The 20,473-nt window shown below is 31.3% G+C and overlaps 1 protein-coding gene across 1 annotated transcript; it reads left to right on the forward strand.

Moving 5' to 3' along the window:
* Positions 1-16,016: 16,016 nt before the first annotated feature.
* On the forward strand, positions 16,017-20,251 carry LOC132750100 (uncharacterized). The gene is made up of 3 exons (XM_060740037.1): positions 16,017-16,316; positions 18,329-18,470; positions 18,762-20,251. The coding sequence occupies exons 2-3, from the start codon at positions 18,354-18,356 to the stop codon at positions 19,662-19,664; spliced, it is 1,020 nt and encodes a 339-aa protein (XP_060596020.1). The 5' UTR covers positions 16,017-16,316; positions 18,329-18,353; the 3' UTR covers positions 19,665-20,251.
* The last annotated feature ends 222 nt before the right edge of the window (positions 20,252-20,473 follow it).

A 20,473-nucleotide genomic window follows, 5' to 3' on the forward strand; every position in this document is an offset into this window, starting at 1 on the left:
CATTTTACAATTATCTCTCTATATTATGTTTTTAATGCTTGTCAGACTTTGTCCGGAGAATAATTCAAAAACTTATGAAGAAATTAACTTATAATTTCATAAAATGATGACTGATATTCAGAGTCAGTGCAGTGCATAAAACCATAACTCTTCTTGACTAGTTTTCTCACATTCACAGCTAAGTATATTTTGCTTGCTGTAGACACAACTTTTAAACTATTAAATGCATTTAGTTAATATTGGGAATAAAGAAGGGAATGGCCAGAAATGCAGTGTTTAAGAACGATAGCATTAGCTAACCTTCATTGTACGCCTGTTGTCGTAGAAAAAATACAATGGTTGATGATTCTAATTAGTCATAAATCGTAAGGCTTATTAGATATGTTGGTGTGTAAATCAAGATGCTTCAAATCTAAATCCAAGGTTAAAGTCGGCCCCGCCCTTGAGACTTGTATAGAGTTATTAAGGAAAAAATGAAAAATATTTTTTTCTAAAACCGATTTAAACAGAACTTTGTAATTTGATGTGAGGGGTCTTCAAAAGGACCTCTACCAAGAATGTTCATATTATGCACTTCGGATAAAAATAAGCTGCACCCTAGGGGCACTTGGTAATGCATAGACTTATAAATTGGAAACACAAAGTCTAGAACTTTACTATTTACTTACATGGGATGGGAAGGTAATACTCTACCCCACTCCTGCATTGGACCCCAGCCATGATCTGGTCACATTAACTTCTTTGTTGCGTAGGCACACCTCTCCCTTCTCATAGCCTACCCCATTTTTTGTGTGTTTTACACTTGTTTTGTTTTCAAATTAACTTCGAGAACACATAAAGTTATTAACGTCAAAACTACAGTATGCGTTTTTGCAATGTGAATGCATGATACTTTATATGATTTGATATTTTTATGACATATTTTTATAATTAATGTAAATGTATTGAATAAATGGTTAAAAAAAGTTGATTATTGTTATTATTCTATCATTTAAGGAAATATATCCTTTTCCTTATTCTACAATATCCAAGATGAACTAAGAACTGTTTGTTCATTAATTATTGATAATCAAAGAATAAGAAAATTACAGAATATTCCGTAAGTGTTCATGTTGAATGAGTTTATTAAAGGAGTCATCGAAAATGTCATGCTCTTCCGAGTTTGTACTGTTTTCAGAAAACAAAATTAATCATTTCAATAGATCAAAAACACAAATCAGGAAATTTTAATAACACGCTCCTAAATGCCCTGGTCATTTCCAAGTTACAAACTTGGACAACAAAGTTCTAATACAGCTTTTTGTTTAAACTTTGCAGAAAGAAGTACTCGTTGTTTTAACCATATAGAATATGCATGTATGCTGACAACTTTTTCCTTATTTCTTACTTGACTTGACCATTTTTTTATTATGTTAACACGCGCCTGCTTTATGCAATGATTTAAATTATGTAATTATGCAATTCTTATGCAGATTTATCAGAAATAATTGAAAATAGTGTATCTATTTGCGTATTGTCTTCTGTTCCTTATTCGGAGTTGAATAAGGAATAAGGAACTTGTTCCCTATTCCTTATTCGACTTTAACATTTTTTTCAAATAAAATTATGTAGATGCTTTATTTCATAATTTTAATGATTGATCCTTGGCAATTCTTATGCAGATTTATCAAAAATAGCTGCAACTGCTGTCTTTCTTTACGTAATTACTTCTGTTCCTTATTCGGAGTCGAATGAACCTGAACATTTTTTTCCAAAATATTTTTTATGCAGATGCTTTATCTCATGATTTTTATGATTGATCCTTGCAATTCTAAGGCAGATTTACCAAAAATAACTGCAACTGGTGTCTTCCTTTACGTATTTCCTTCTGTTCCTTATTCGGAGTTGAATAAGGAATAGGAACTGGTTCCCTATTCCTTATTCGACTTTAACATTTTTTTCAAAAACAAATTATGTAGATTTTTTTCATGATTTTAAATTGATCCTTGTAATTTTATGCAGATTATCAAAAATAACTGCAATGCTGTTTTTCTTCAAATAACTTCTGTTCCTTATTCGGAGTTGACGTGATTTTTTTATTATGTTTTATGATTGATCCTTGCAATTCTAATGCAGATTTATCAAAAATAATTGCAACTGGTGTTTTTCATTACGTAATTCCTTCTGTTCCTTATTCGGAGTTGAATAAGGAATAGGGAACTGGTTCCCTACTCCTTATTCGACTTTAACATTTTTTCAAAAATATTTTTATGCAGATGCTTTATTTCATGATTTTTATTATTGATCCTTGCAATTCTAATGCAGATTTATCAAAAATAATTGCAACTGGTGTCTTTCTTAACGTATTTTCTTCTGTTCCTTATTCGGAGTTGAATAAGGAATAAGGAACTGGTTCCCTGTTCCTTATTCGACTTTAACATTTTTTTCAAAATAATTTATGCAGATTCTTTATGCAATGATTTGAATGAGGTATAAATTTTATTTTAAATAAATACTTATTCTGCTGTTCCTTACTTAGATTTGAATAAGGAATCAGGAACTAGTTCCCTATTCCTTATTCGAAAAAGGAATAAGGAACTGATTCCTTATTCCTTATTCGAATAAGGAATAGGGAACTAACTTTATAACATGTTTGAAACAATCTAAGAATATTGATGTATTTATTTAAAAATGTTAAACACATTATTTCAAGAAAGTTTTTGAATCACTATTCTGTAAAATCTGAAATATAAGATAAACATGAGTAACGTAAAAACTTGATGACTGACAGTAGTGGATGAATTGTGCAATATAACATGGAATGTTTTATTCTTTTTAATCATATTTTAATCAGAGTTACATGTAATGTAAATAATCTTATCTCATGCTAACAGTGTATATCAATCAGTTTATCATATTTATGGTCTCGCCAATTTTAAAAAATATGTGTCTATTGAATTGTATGTAAAAGCTTTTATTTCAGTTTGATGTTGATCCACATGATTCTTATGCATTCACCGATTTTTATTCTGTGATTATTTATATGTACTGTACAACGCCGTTGAATTTTGTTAATTATCAGATAACAGCGTTTAATTAAATTAAAAAGTTTCAAGTTTTCATGGTTTAATTTCATGGATGTTCAATTTCCATCTTCATGAATTCACAATTTCGACTTCGAGTATGCTACAATTCAATATAGAATTGACAAATTCACGATTTCATGCTAATTCGAATTCACAATTAAACCTTTCTTTATTCACGTATTTAACATCAAGGATATTAGCTTAATCTATTTCAGATTTTAAGATTCCCTGGTAACTCATTTTTTCATGGTTTAATATCATAAATATGATGCTCATTAATTGAAGATTTATCACATATTGTAAGTTTCAAAAAAGCATTATTTGTAAATATATTACCAAATTTAACATACCATGTAAATTCAGGGAGGTAATAAGAAATTAATTTTCGATAAAGTTTAAGCCAAGTTTTTCAATAAGAAATGATTGCATATATTTAAAATATTACTTATAATGCGTATTTTCATGGATGTTTGGAAATTGTTTTAGAAGAACAATGGCATTTTTTTACTTGTTCCCTTGCTTTTTTACATCCTGTAAACCTGAAATATGTCTGGGAAGTGTCATGCTGTTACCTTATATATATTTAGTAACTGTATTGTAGATGCTGCACATTGATTCAGACTCCAGTGATCACAAGTTTAGACTCTAGCTGACTTTTTCACATTATCATTTTGAATAGAAAAGTTAAACTTGTAAACGAGTTAATATCAGTGTAAATTGTGGTTCCTCCTGATATATAAGAACTTCTTCATTTGTTTAGTTTCCCAGACGTTCTTTGTTTCCACCATGTCTTGATTATTTGCCAGATGACGCTATTTCCTGCTATTGATTTTCTCCTCGGCGGCTGTTGCTCTCTATTCTTGCGCAAAAATTGAAAGAAAACTTATAAGAACACACATCATATTTTTATGGAATTTAATGTAAGTATTCATGTGCATGTCTTTTTTTCTTTTGTAACTCATTATTAACATTGTTACTTAAATGTTTATTTAGGAATAGGTGAGACATTGTACCATTGCTTTTAGTTGTCAATAGTAATCATATGATTAAATATTGGTAAAATAATTAACTGTCTCTATTTTTTTTTCGCTCAAGCCGTTTCATAACTCATGTTTTTGTTCATCTTACGTTTTCTTTAATAATTAAGACTGTGATAATTGTATTTTTTTCTCATACGAAAATAAAAACAAAACATTGTGTATCTCATTTACCTTAGACTTAGAATGATATCTCGGCTATAACAAAGTGATATAATTTAACATTTCAGTTTACTGATTCTCTGCAGTATGTACATGTACATTCATGATTTTGCTAGTGTCATATTTGATATATATAATTTTATTTCAGTTAGTGTAAAAAATGACTTCATTTGCTTGTACTGGTGACATATAGGCCCAATGTGTGTGTATCCCGTAAAAAAAGGTTGCATATATATATACACCGACATCAAGCAAGGCGTTGGTAGTAGTGTTCTAACTTTACTATACTATTTCACTTAAACTGACACGCTCTGTCCAGGTTGTGGACGGATGACTTTGACCGCAACTTGATGGTTGAAACGAATCCCATTTCCATATACTTTAAGTCCTTTCTTCATACACTACAACGCCACTCTTCAACGCCTTGAATTTTCTATTTCTACCTGTGTTTCGCCATCTTTGACACTTTTCACAGTCATGTACAGCACATGAATTCCTATAGATACGTCTTAAACAGAATGGACATAGAGGAGCATGCATGATTATGATATCGTTTGTATACTATTTTATGTATGTGTTTAAGATGTGCATGTTCTTGTATTTAAACTGTCAAAATTGACATATATCGCTCAAATTAAAATTGTAAACAATCATATGCTTTAATACCGCATTGTTTTGAACTGTAAAAAATCATTTAATGAATAATAATCATTAAATACTGCATTTGATACAACATGCTGTCTGCACAAAAATTCATTAGATTTAGTGGATTTGCACATGAAGAACATAATATCATTATGGATGTATACTAGTGCTGTTTATTATGAGGGTCATAATCATGAAATCATAAATAGAAAATATTTTGTACTGTGCACATTCTTAGAGAATATAAAGAATATATTGGCGTCAATTAAATATTTATACAAAATCCTTGGCTTGTTTTAGTTGAAGGTGTAACAAATAAATGTTTTAGATATGCATTCTTTTCCCAATTATCGTAAATCAATTTTTGAAATGAACACATTTTTTGCAATACCTATTTTTTATATTTGACAAATATATATCAATAAAAATATTAATTGACATATTATGTTTTCATGTTTAAGTGATATTATTTTAAAATAAATTTACATGTCATATTAAAATAGCCGTAATATGTTACTCAATAAATTGAAAGTCTGACTGAGCCTAACTTCATATTAAGAAACATTATCATTGTCAAATTATTTTTAAAACGTTTATTGATTTAATTGAAGTAGTACCGATCAAACTAAGAAAGTTATTGTTATAATCATACTGTGGCGAATCGTTACTAATTCTTTAGGACGTATGTCTATGACTAAAATCACACAAACTGATGTTTAAGTTTTCTTGTTTACAAACGGTCACTTCCTGTCGAACAATAAAGAATAAATTCTGTGTAACTAAGAATTTAAGAAACTGAAACCATAATATCAAATAAATTATTAGAACATGTCTATGATATAGATAATATATCAAACATCTTCAAATCTAAGGGTTCAACTTAGCATGTATATTTTAAGTATTAGAAGTTAACACTTTGTAGCAGATGTGCAAATAATCTCTAGGTATTATTTTTTTATTGTGTCCCGCACTGAGACATTATAGACATTATTCATATATCTGCAAGTAAAAAAAGAGCTGTCCAATATTTTGATACATATGGGATCTTTTCAGCAAATATTTGATAGTTTTTCGATCTTTCAGTATCATAAACACATTAATGTGCAAATACAACAAAAGATTACTTCTCAAACATGTTTTAAATATAGAGCACCCAAACAATGATGCCCTAAATTATTAGTTATCTATAAAATTGTTTTAAAAGTTGTAGTCACTGTTATATTTATTTGCATACTGACGTGTACCACCGGTCTTTATATAAATCCTTACATATACATAGGTGATATAATTTTCTAATTATAACATTTGTATATCGTTTCTGATTTTTCAAAAAATGAAAATGAGTTTATCAAGTCACATGTATCAAGGCTGATTTTGTATGACTAAGTTCCCTTCTTATTCTGAAAGAGTATTTTTCTTTTTACAAATCACAAACAGCACGGTGAGGTTGGGGCTCTTAGTACTTGGCGTCTAACAGGTATAATATGATGTAGCTTGTAATTGATAGACGTTTCACTAAATGGTGGTTTGTTGAGATCCATAAGGTGTATTCGCCTAATACCACAGCGCAATATTTAAAACGTTATTACGAAGGTGGCACGTTTTGGCTTCCGTAGATCCGTGTATATACCCGTAAATTGGAGTTCTAGTGCAAAAAAAACAACAACAAAAAACAACAACAACAAGTTGACCTAGCAATGAATGTAAAAGGCGTGGCTAAATTTTCTTCAAGGTCCATTAATTTCTACATGTTAAATGTTTCTTGACAAATTTGTCTAATTAAGGATGTATTGGAGGAAGAAATATTTTATAAAGATTTCTTTTCTAAAAATATCTTATAACCTGTTGACCCTGAGTGATTTATTGCTTAACAAGAGTGATTAAAATGTGCTTAATGGAAAAATACCTATAAAACATGAATGGTATGGGATATGTTTAATAAAAGTTTTGTTCAATTTCAAAATATGTCTGGTATGTTTGCATAATTTGTTAAAGCTGCACGCCTCAAGATGAGCAAAAATATTTTGATAAAATCAAATCTGGGAAAATTGTTCTAAGAATTTAGGAAAGGTATAAAGATTCAAAATTCTAGTAAAATCACACATGTTATTTGCGATTAATGACTGAATTTTTCAGTATGTATAACCATATTTCGATTGCGTTACTAACGCACGCAGCAAGGGCTAAATTAGCATATTTTGACCTCTTATAGTAATTTACCGGAGGTTGTAAGTTTCATTGATAATTTGTAAATTGCTTTCTTTTGGTAACTTTACAAATACATTTTCAAAATTTCAAGAAAATTAACATGAATCTGGAGGTGTGCTGCTTTAAAGGATTCCAATGTTTGAAGTGACTAAACTCCATGTGGTCTATAAGATATATTATAATATCTCTATCAAATATCCAATACGTACAATTTTAACAATGGTTATGAGGTTATATAATCATGAATATAATGATTATGTTTTTGCATGACGTGTAGGTAATTGTTAGTTATAATTTATAACCCTTTCTTTTTGTTATATATTTTCCCCCAAAAATTTTGATTAGTATCAGATACCTATGCGTAACAGCTATCATTATATCTTTTTAAGTTGGTCAACATATACGCAGTCGGTAGTCAATTATATTTATAAATACTTGATAATTATGCAGAAAAATGTAAAAAATTTATCATTTATTTTATTTTTTATGGTAGTTGATTTACGCCATGTGTTTTTGCTTCTTTCCATCTAAAATGCGAAAACACGAATGGACGAAAGTTGATTTTCGAAAATATGACAGGAAAGACGACAATACGACACGTTATATCTGTCGTCTATTTGCATTTCATCTGTCGTATTTTGGATTTTTCTCAATGTTGTATTTTTTCTTGCATTGTTGTAGTTTTAGATTTTTTTGTATTTTGGCCTGGTTACAAATGTAAACAAGCCGTCAAACAATCACATTACAATTTATTAACAAAGGATGCTATCGTGGCCACTGTAGTTGGCCATTGTTGTTTTGAAATATGTCTTATTTATGTCTTCATGCGCATGTACACCTGGAACGCAAAAATGAGAAAATGTAACAATGCGAAAAAACAAAATTACAACAATGCAAAAATGTAACGAAGCGAAATGTAACTATGAGACAAATCGAAAGTGCAAAGAGACGCCAAAGTAATACTTTGTCGTCTCTTTGTGTTTTTGCATTTTTATATTTTGAACGCAAAAACCGGCATAAATCGGACCTAAATGTTTTTCGATATTTTCATATGTGCAAGAGTAAACTTACAGGATCGTAAATGTAATTGGTGGTCTTGTTATTTTGGAACACATTTATAAATGTTCATTAAAAATGTAATGAGATTTAAAGGCAGTGTAATATGTTTTGCAGGACGAAGCATGGTTAAACAGAACTTAAATTTATAAGCAATTTAACTTGAAAGTTAAAATCTACATGTATCTACATGTAAATCCTTTACTTTTTATTTTATAATGGCAAGAACTATCATTTACATTTTGATATACGAGCGTAGAACTATCCTTAAAATTTTATTTTCGAATGGCAAATGAGATTCCTAGACTTCAGTTTGTAATTTTAAATAACCAATGGAAATTCTTCTTATATTCAGTTCTTCCCTGTAAAAATTACAGACAGTCAAACCAATTTTAGACGGCCTTCGGTTAAAAAAACCAAACAAACGAAAAACAAACAACAACAAACAACGATATCGTAATAAACGAGTATGCGTGTTTGTTTAAATAAATTAAGTCGTTTTTCGTAAGGTAGCAGATCTTAAAAGCAAATATTTTCCTTGAAATATTTTGAATAAGGATTAAAATATTAATATATTATATATTAAAAACATATATTTTCCTTGAAATATTTTGAATATTTTGAATAAGGCGTAATATGGGTTTTATATCAAATTGAAAACCCATATCTCTCAGATTAGACAAGACCCGGTTGAACCAGGTGATGCTCCCCCAGAAACGTATAAAAAAATGAACAAAGGGCAAAACACTCAATAATACGGCAAGGCAGAGTTATGTTTTTTTGCACTGCACTATTATTCAATGAGATCTATCTATCTTTAAAGTTTCGTGATGATATCTCTTATAGTTTCAGAATTATGTCCCGGGTAAAATTCAAAGTGTAAAAATGAACAAAGGGCAAAAACAGACAAGGCTGTGTTTATCATTGCAGTTCTATCCAATGAGATCTATCTACCTACAAAGTTTTATGTTGATATCTCTAATAGTTTTAGAGTTATGTCCCGGACAAAAGTCAAAAAGTAAAAATAAACAAAGGGCAATAACTTCAAATAAGGCAAGTGCTATGGTTCTTTAGGGCTGCACTTCTATCCAATGAGACCTATATACCTACAACGTTTCATGTTGATATCTTTTAAAGTCTTAGAGTTATAAATTAGTCTTTTTAACGATGAAAACAGTATACCGGTATTGTTGTTGTTTTTCTATATAACTGATACAAATTAAAATTTAACTTTAATAAGCCGTATTTTTAAAACAAGACTGTGAACTTTTGTTATTTTTTTGTGATTGTGTCAAGAATATGATAAAGATAAATAATGTAAAGTTTTAGATGACTTTTGAAACATTGTTAATTATACATCTAATACCTTAAAATGTTTTTAATTTGGTGTTATTCATTACCTAGTCTTCATTTACCGTCTTCAGTACCGTCCATGAACAGGCTCAATCAAACCGAGCCTGCAACATTTTCAATTTTGCCGTGTTGGGCTTTCTTTATGGATTCTGTATTTATCTATTTCATTTAGTCTACTCTGTAACAAGCATTTGATTAGTTTAAGTTAAATCACTTATTATGCATGTAATTTAATATGTGTTTTATGTCGTGAACATTAAATTATGTCAGCGAATAGAAAGTGATCAATAAAAATACACATAAATTTTCCATATTTTTTTTTTCAAACGGCATTTGAGCTTGTTTTTGAAATAATGTTAAGTTTACATGCCACCAACTACAGTCAGTTCTCTTTCACTTAATTTCATTTCATTTAAAAATTGAAGGTTGCGTTTGACAAGACGTTTAAAGTAAAAGATAATTGAGCCGCGTCACGACAAAACCAACATAATGGGTTTGCGACCAACATGGATCCACACCAGCCTGCGCATCCGCTCAGTCTGATCAGGATCAATGCTGTTCGCTTACCAACTCTATTACAAGTGAAAAAACTGACAGCGAACAGCATGGATCCTGATCAGACTGCGCGGTTTGCAACCAGAATACGCTTCAACAAGACATTGTTGTGTATTGCATGTATTGAATCTTAATTTGGAACATGCAAATTTAACCCATTACTTCATATACACGCCTTTTAACGCCTTTTTCACCCCCCCCCCTTTTGTTGTCTCAAATGATGAAAAAATGCCTTATTTAGGCCCCAAACACTTGTTTTTGTTTGAGAAATGTTGTTAAAAAAAGTGACCTCTTTTTCGGCGCGGCCCCCAACCAAAAGATACATCAGGGGGTTGCCAGAAGGGGGATGTGCCCCCTTCTGTTTTGGGGGGTTTGAAGGGGGGCGGAGTCCCCCTCATCGCCAAGAAAATTTTGGACTTGTGAGAGGCTGTAAATGACCCCAGATTGATCATAAGGTAACGTGTAACCAACGCTGAAAAGCATTTTGACTCTATCTCAATCCATTGAGAAGTTGCAGCACTTTGAAATCAATTTTGATGGAAAAAATCAACGCAAAATAGTGATTTTTGGCAATTTTGAGATGTCCCCTCGTTGCCATGGTAACAGAAAATTTAAGCCTGAGCATGTTGTTGCAAGGGCAATGGTCCAGTCAACATTTGTGCCAAGTTTGATTAGTGTTGAAGCAGTTTTTATAGTATTATAGCAATTTGAACTTGTAACGGGAGACTTTTCAATGAAAACAGCCATTTTTCACAAAATGCTCATGAAGCAATGGGTTAATGAATAAAATAAAAAAATCTACAAAACAACAATTTTTCTTCAAATTTATATGACAGACCATGTTTAAACATGAAAAAACGCGATTAAGGGTAATTTCAAGTATTTTCATCATTTTCTGTTAACCCATTACTTCATATACACGCCTTTTAACGCCTTTTTCACCCCCCCTTTTTGTTGTCTCAAATGATGAAAAAATGCCTTATTTAGGCCCCAAACACTTGTTTTTGTTTGAGAAATGTTGTTAAAAAAAGTGACCTCTTTTACGGCGCGGCCCCCAACCAAAAGATACATCAGGGGGTTGCCAGAAGGGGATGTGCCCCCTTCTGTTTTGGGGGTTTGAAGGGGGGCGGAGTCCCCCTCATCGCCAAGAAAATTTTGGACTTGTGAGAGGCTGTAAATGACCCCAGATTGATCATAAGGTAACGTGTAACCAACGCTGAAAAGCATTTGACTCTATCTCAATCCATTGAGAAGTTGCAGCACTTTGAAATCAATTTTGATGGAAAAAATCAACGCAAAATAGTGATTTTTGGCAATTTTGAGATGTCCCCTCGTTGCCATGGTAACAGAAAATTTAAGCCTGAGCATGTTGTTGCAAGGGCAATGGTCCAGTCAACATTTGTGCCAAGTTTGATTAGTGTTGAAGCAGTTTTTATAGTATTATAGCAATTTGAACTTGTAGCGGGAGACTTTTCAATGAAAACAGCCATTTTTCACAAAATGCTCATGAAGCAATGGGTTAATGAATAAAATAAAAAAATCTACAAAACAACAATTTTTCTTCAAATTTATATGACAGACCATGTTTAAACATGAAAAAACGCGATTAAGGGTAATTTCAAGTATTTTCATCATTTTCTGTTAACCCATTACTTCATATACACGCCTTTTAACGCCTTTTTCACCCCCCCCCCCTTTTGTTGTCTCAAATGATGAAAAAATGCCTTATTTAGGCCCCAAACACTTGTTTTTGTTTGAGAAATGTTGTTAAAAAAAGTGACCTCTTTTTCGGCGCGGCCCCCCAACCAAAAGATACATCAGGGGGTTGCCAGAAGGGGGATGTGCCCCCTTCTGTTTTGGGGGGTTTGAAGGGGGGCGGAGTCCCCCTCATCGCCAAGAAAGTTTTGGACTTGTGAGAGGCTGTAAATGACCCCAGATTGATCATAAGGTAACGTGTAACCAACGCTGAAAAGCATTTGACTCTGTCTCAATCCATTGAGAAGTTGCAGCACTTTGAAATCAATTTTGATGGAAAAAATCAACGCAAAATAGTGATTTTTGGCAATTTTGAGATGTCCCCTCGTTGCCATGGTAACAGAAAATTTAAGCCTGAGCATGTTGTTGCAAGGGCAATGGTCCAGTCAACATTTGTGCCAAGTTTGATTAGTGTTGAAGCAGTTTTTATAGTATTATAGCAATTTGAACTTGTAGCGGGAGACTTTTCAATGAAAACAGCCATTTTTCACAAAATGCTCATGAAGCAATGGGTTAAACATTTACACAGTATTGACAAATACATTTTTGTCTTGTTTGTTGAAATTTTTATGATTTGGTTTAAACGTTCGTCTGTTAGCCGTCAGTTCCTAAGCCTGTACATGATTTACCTTAACCGACGAGTTTAATACTTTCTTAAGATCAACATGTACCAAAAGCTTCAGCGTCATAGTTTACACTTAATACAAATTCAACGATCTTTGCAAATCACATAACTGTGGCTCCCATCGCCAAGTTATATATCCCTTTCAACACATTGAAAGTAGATATGGGTATGCTACTCGTATTTCGGCAAGTTTGATATTTATTTTACTTGAATTCATTGTATACATTTTAGTACATGATTTCTGTGGCGTCAACATTTTGAAGTGATTTCCCTTTTCATCACAATGAAAATAGGACCTGTTGTTCTCCTATTGCTAAAAGTCTGATATATCTTAGGTTTTATTTGTAACAATTGAGCCATACAATACATATGTAACGTACATGGGATATGACCTTGTCAAGTTACATAACTGCTGTATCAATTTTCCTTTTCAGACTTTTGATTGTTCTACCTATACAAATGACTTCATATTATACACATTTACACACTTATAAAATAAACTATTATCTTGACAAATGACAAAACTGTGGTATCCATTTTATCAACCAGTCTTATTAATACAGTAACAACAAAAAACTTTAAGTCTATTTTTGAAAGTTTGATGCGTCAACACAATTTTTATGATCTTGGTAAGATACAAAAGTTCAGTACATGTATTTAATTTTTTATCTTTTTTACCTATGTGCTCTTTTAAAATAGATATAATATACTAATGAAAGTCAATTTGATGAATTATAAAGTGTATCCTGTAAAGTACAAACTTTTTTTAATTCATAAAAAACAATATGTCCATTATGCCTGTACGAGAGAAATGTTTTGTTATATTAGGAAAAACCGTGCGTTTTTAAAATAAAACACAAAGTAATGACTAGGTTAGAACATTTTCAGCCGTTTATTAATTATTTATGTATATTATTTACAAAGACAGTAACACAAAAAATATACATGTACACACATTACATTGAAATAACAATACATAGAATACGCAGACACTATCATTCTCTTTATATACATGCATGCAATTACTACAATATTTACAATATATACACTTTTCGAAACTGTATTTTTGTACGTCTTATTGCTCTACAACGTCTATAATCTTTTTCCAATTACACATTTCCTTGTCTAAAAGTTTCCGTAAATTGACCCTATTTCTAGAAGGAATTCCTCACAAACAACATCATGAGCGTCATAAATGCCCCATAGGTCCATCACTTAAAATTGCGTCCATGTTTCTGTTAACTTCCCTTCGATAGCGAACGACGCCAGCTTCCGTGACCAATTGTAGATGTATGTTCACTAGCCTTGCCTCTTGCAATAGTAACGTGAGAAGAACATAGAAGGGAATCACGCCTGGACCAGCCTGGCTATTAAGACGTCTATGCCATCATAGAAAATCAACAACGTATATTCAATATAAGCAAACGAAACAAAAACAGTTTACATAAAGATGTGCAAAATAAATTCTCCAATGTCTTAATATTTTATTTTTGCGTCACAATTCAATCATTAGGTTTTTTTTAAAGAATGATTGACGACATTATCTGTATAAAATTAAAATATTATTTTACTTTTTACTAATTACTTATTAACTCGTTTTTCATATTAACAAGATAACAAAAATAGTGCATATTCTCTGTATCGTTGTTGGTACGAACAGTCTCCAATACCTGTATTATAAAATATTTATATTGATATACTGAAATATGATGAACTGCAATTTAGTTGAACTCAAATCAAGTAAATTTCATTCATATTAGGAATAATAAATGATTGATTTGACAACAGCAATTTAATCTTGCTTCCGCCGACGAGACATCATAACGAAAAGAAGCGGCTCCCGAAATTGATTGATCAACGGAATTGTCATGATCAGGCGTTGCTTGGTCTGAAGGAGCGTCACTGCAAATACTACAAGTGAACTGTACGACGCTTGAACGTTTACGTGCCTTGTAATAATTGATTCTACTGATACCTGCAAAATACAAAGTTTTCATCTTATAACAAAATTTAAAAAAATAGTGTTTGAAATTATTTTTTGTCCAATATGATTGTAGTATTTCAAATTAATCGTAACACATTTACTTTGGTAAACCGGCAAACTGTTAATCAGTCTAGTAAATGGACTGTTAATAAAAATAATTTAAAACACTAAGCCGGTTAAAATTTATTAGTACGTATTTACGTCTTACCAATTTAATTTTGTAAATACGTACTAATGAACTTAAACCTATACTAAAGTCATGTTTTTATTGATAATACATGTATTATTCTAATGACCGATACTTTGATTATTTAACGGCACGCGCCGGTGTTTATCCTATCACGTGTCACTGATTAAAAACATACATGTATGACGTTAAACCAGCACACGGGAGATGTATGATGATAACTTATTATATCTTCAACAATGTCATTTACCTATAATTACTGATAGTTTTTTTTTATTTTGATAACTATGGGTGTCAGCTTCCGTAAATTATTACGCAGTCAATAATTACATTTCCGTAAACTATTACACACCATTCAATATTTTATATAGTATAAACGTTCATTGCCAATGTAGCACTATTATGTCTTACAAAACAATAAACTGAAGTTTACAATTCTTTTGTTATTATTAAAAAAAAAAAACAAATAATTGTTACTTAATGCGCTAATGATGAAATTATAAATAAGTACCATAACATTAAACCACGGGACTTTTTTTCGATTTTAGTCCGTAATTAAACAAATGAAAACTGTGATTTGTGTATTAATCACCAAAATTAAATTTTAAAAAAATGTAAATTTTGCAACTGATATTTCAGAGAAAAAAAACCATATAAATTTAAACAAAAACTTTAGATATTATATATATATGTCTTACAATATTTTCAAAATATATTTACGGTTCTTTTAAAGCCCAACATTTAAAACAGGGGTCGAAATGTCTTAGTCAGTAGGGGTCGAAAAGTCATCTTGCAAGGGGTCTAAAGGTCAAGGGGTCTAGATGTCGTCTTAATATCCGAAGGGGTCGAGAAGTAAAGGGGTCTAGATGTCTTACTTGCGCACCATGACGTTTATATAAGCAATATACTATATACGGCTGTTGTGAAATTATGATGTTATTTCGTGTTTACCTCTAAAATTTAATGTTCTTTGTAATGAACTTTTTATCAAGATTGTTGACAGGCTATGTGAACGTATACATGTATAAACGGTTGTTTACAATATAACCCTCGCCTAGCGACTCATAGGGGTTTATATACAAAAAGTTTGGCCAAATAACCTTCGCAAAATTCTTTGTAACTTTAAGTATTTAAGCCACGACCCTGTCTTGCCAATAACTTAACTTAAAAACATCCCTTTTTTCATTTTTCTCTTGTATCACCTTTTACTTTTATTTGTGAGTTGAATATAATTTCAACTCAACCAAATATCAATGACTAGCCAACACACACAAATGGTCACGACTCAGTCAAGATTTTTAACAACTTTTTAACATTTTTCTTTCACAAAACAACAACATACAAATAAACATACATCCCTACGAATAAAAAACCAGAAAAAACACCACCAAAACGATATTATGACTGCAAGGGTGTATATTTTACCATTAGAGAAAAGGTTATTCGCTCTTAATACTCACATATTGCTTGTAGTAAGTACGCACGTGCGAAAAAACTTGTTTACATCACAATATTTTTATCACTAGATACGATATCTTCTAAAAAAATGATATGGGGATTGTTTCCCCGGGATTGGACTTTCTTTTCCGTTATTAATTTTTCAAAAATGAATTGATTTTATTATAAATATAGGGCGGATTTAAATAATCATTATTTTGAGATATACCACTCTGCTTGTTGTATTGTAAGTATTACTTTTCTACTATCATTATTTTTTTCGCTTTTGTTTTCCTTTAACTGCTGGAACCAATAACGATTAGCAATGATTTGTGTAAATATTGTATTTATCTTTATTTATATATACCGTTAGAGGTCCATGTCGCTCTACGTACATATAGAATATCACACTAATATTGAAATAAAACGAATATTCTATTATTCTACACAGGTGTTCGGCACGTTGATTTGTCACTACTCACAACCCCCTCTAATACAAAAACATCAAAAACATCAAACACCACTAAAACGATGAACATTATGTCGGCATATTTTTACCATAAAGCCTTAATTTAGAACCTTAGAGAGGTTATCCGCTCTTTATAGTCACGTGTATATTTATGGTATTAATTGAGAACTTACATATGTAAGTTATAAATGTTTACTTCGCAATATATTATATTAATAGATACGATATCTTTTTCATACGATTATATTTTTTCCCGGATTATACTTTTTTTTTATTTCCTAATAGTATACATATTTTATTTAATAAAAGATAAGGGCATTTTAATTTGGAAATAGCATAGCCTGGCGCGACATCGAGGGTCTTTCTCTACAAAAAAATGATCGAGGTGATAAGGCTAGTATTACAGCAACCGTCGTTATATTAGAATATTTTAATCACGTGGCAAAAAAATAAAATAAAAGAAAAAATATAATAAATCAAAAAATAAAATGGATTTTAGGAAAACGATTATTTGATATATTTTCAGGGACTTATAATTGAAACTCAAAGATTTTACTGAACAGTAAAAGGTTTTTACAGGCTATGCCTCATAGCACCGAAATGACTAATACGTTTACAAACATGTACGTCCAAAATTGTGTCTAAAGTAAAGGTTATATGAGCCGTGTCATGACAAAACCAATATAGTGCGTTTGCGACCAGCATGGATCCAGACCATCCTGCAGTCTGATCAGAATCCATGCTGTTCGCTATCAGTTTCTCTACTTGTTATAGGGTTTGTAAGCGAACAGCATGGATCCTGATCAGACTGCGCGGATGCGAAGGCTGGTCTGGATCCATGCTGGTCGCAAAAACACTATGTTGGTTTTGTCGTGACGCGGCTCATAACCACATTATCTATCTATCTCCCCAATCTGAATATATTTGTAACTTTTCAGTCTTAATTTTGATATAGTCCAGTGACTCTTTTTTTTTGTCTACGGTCAAGTGAATTGTCATAACTCTCTTTTATCTAGAATAACGCACACTTCTTTAAAAAGTTATCTGAGATATTTTACCAATACAGTGCTCATGCAAATTTGAACTCCATAACTACAACAATTTTTCACCAGATTTTAAAATCTTGGTACTAAAGGTTAGGGAATTGATTACTCTTAAAGGAAATAGAGCTGTCATTTCAATGATTTCAAATAATAATAATTATGTTAGTGAGAAACAACAGAGATATGACCGCTGTTTTTTGTAACAATTACAAAATTTAAAGATGGTAATATTAGAGTATATTAGAGTACATTTTTATTTGTAGTAAATTTTCAATCAAATTACCCTATCAAATTATAACGAATCTTTTTTCGATATGTCAAATTCTCAATCGTAGTGATGCAGCAGATTACTTCTCTTTATTTTTGTATGGAGTATGTTTATTGTTCAGGTGAAAATTTCAGACCAATTAATTTACTTAATACAAAAATGAAGGGGAGCAATCTGCTGCATCAGTTACTTCCATTACTATCTATTTCAATCCATAACATTTCAAAGGGTTAAACTCTTCTTTATCAAGGAGTTTGCTGTTTACTTTCTAAATCAATTTTTAGATCCTGTCTTAATTTTTCAGAAACTGAAAGATCAATTTGAAAATTAATTACTGAAGAAACAGAACAAAAGTTTTGTACTACTTTCAAGTCCATTTTGTATTCTTGTTAATATTTAACATGATCTTCCTATTTATATATACCTATCAATAAAATGCTCTTAAACATAAAAAATATATGTCACTGTTTACTTTTCAGAAACAAAGTTCTGAAGATATTAGAGATGGAAGATTCTCAAACAAATCACGACGATCTGAAAGACACACACAAATCTCTTTTATCTGCCTTGGCACAAAGGGCTAATGAATGGACTGTCTTAGATGACCTTAATGATGAAGAGGTAACTATTTTTTGTCCAAAATTTAAACACACATTATAACATTTATATAACTTGAACTAGGAAATTGAGCAAAGTATTTTCAAGTTGTGTTAAAATGTGTTAAAATGATTCTTCTCCTGCATTTTATAACAATTTTACAACTGATTTAAAAGATGATGGTGCATTGCTTTTTCAAGTTAGGGTTAAGAAATTATTGAGCAGTATGTTTATCCAGCTTTATTAATGCTCTTACAGAGTAATACACAGTCTGAATTTGAGGTATTTCAATTACTTTTTTTTGCTTTTTTGCAGAGAAAAGCGCTTTATAGCACAAGTCTCAATGAAATTATTTCTTTTGGCTTTCCGGAGGTTATCCGTAAATTGAAGCTAGAATCGTATGCAAAGTTCTTGGTTACTCTTGAAGAGGAAATCAAGTTTCCATTAATGTTCCGACCGACACCTGCTATGATTTTTAATCTGAATGAAATCAGTTTTCTAGGAACAAAACCGATGAAAGAACATGCTGAGAGAGTGAAATCAAATCTGATACAAGTCGTGACAAAAGAAATAAATAGAAAATATTGTGCAGACACACCACTTATACATCTCTCCGACGGTGAATTCAACGTGCTTCTTTCTCTCCGACCCCTTCTTGATGGTGTCAAATATCCCGATACTGTTTTAACTTTACATTGGAAAGTTATCGAAAGTAAACTTGACACACATTTGGATAAACTAGCAACGGATCACGATCTTGAAATAGAGGATGTACGCTGGATAATACGCCTTGAAATGGATGTCAATTCACCAGAATTCATAAGCATCAAAGCTCTGAAGCTCCGTAAACTAAACGAAAAATATATGATTGAAAGGTTGTCCAAGAAATATGATACGCAAAGCGATGTGCATGATTTAACTGAAACCGAGAAAAAATTTCTTGATAAACTGAATGTTATACGTAGTAATTATCCTCCAGTTGTCGAGTGCCTTCATTGGAAAGTCCGTCACATTTTCCTATGCAAAGCATTTGATGATTTTAAGGCTGGAACCTTAACCGGACATTCACTGGAATTGATGCCTAAGAAGCTAGCATACCTCATGTCAAACGATCGGGTGCCAGACAAAACTAAGGACAAGGCCAGAGAATTCAATAAGATATTGATGTCAAAAAAAATGTTCACATACAAAAGTTGTATGGATAATTACACAACTTAACTCAAAATGAAAATTACATTTAGTAATAGTTATATACGCTATGTAATTTGTAATAGTCATGTTACGATTCATCATTACTGTTATGGTTCTGGGAGTATCAATATTCTTTAATGTACTGTCGTTCAAAATGTTTGGTATACTTAGACAAATCATGACACCATTTTCGTTTTTAAATGATTATCTCAAAATTATTTCTTGATTAAAAATGTTACTAATCCTGACTCAATCAAAGTCTTTATTATTAGATTTCTTAAGCAGTCGTACACAATGGATTAAAGTGAATCGCTTTTAAGCTACGCATTGTACATACAACAGTCTGGCATGAAAATGTTTATCATCAAAAATCGCTTAACACCGTAAAACATGTACATGTATATAAATTAGATAAACGAAAGATACGAAAGAGATACGAACTGAAAACAATTTAACAACTATCCAAATTCTAAATTATTCTAACACTCCGTGCAAAGTTTGTTTTTCAGCTTATATGTTATTCTTTTGCGAACACATTGTTTTTCACCTAGGAATATGTAAGTGTCACGAAATACGAAAATGTTTATCTACCAAAATGAAATCTCTCTAGATGATGTCTTTTTGCGTTGTTATCATGTACTGCAAATTTAATCTTTATATTCAGTCTTAAATTATTACAGTTTGACAAGTGTGCATTTAAAGTTGTGAAGTGCATAAATGGGTATCTAATATCTTTCTACACATACACAAAACATGTTTAGTTAATTTCTTTCTTCACAATTCAGATGTTACAAAAAGCATATCCAAGTTAATAACACCTCGCTGATTAGAAAACA

This window comes from Ruditapes philippinarum, unplaced genomic scaffold (genome assembly GCF_026571515.1).
Source record: "Ruditapes philippinarum isolate M1 unplaced genomic scaffold, ASM2657151v2 ctg11676_1_1_1_1, whole genome shotgun sequence".
Taxonomy (NCBI): domain Eukaryota; kingdom Metazoa; phylum Mollusca; class Bivalvia; order Venerida; family Veneridae; genus Ruditapes; species Ruditapes philippinarum.

Coding starts and splice junctions, on each gene's coding strand:
- LOC132750100 (XM_060740037.1), top strand. CDS start 18,354: ATGGAAGATTCTCAAACAAATCACGACGATCTGAAAGACACACACAAA. Junction 18,471..18,761: donor ATGACCTTAATGATGAAGAG/GTAACTATTTTT, acceptor GCTTTTTTGCAG/AGAAAAGCGCTTTATAGCAC.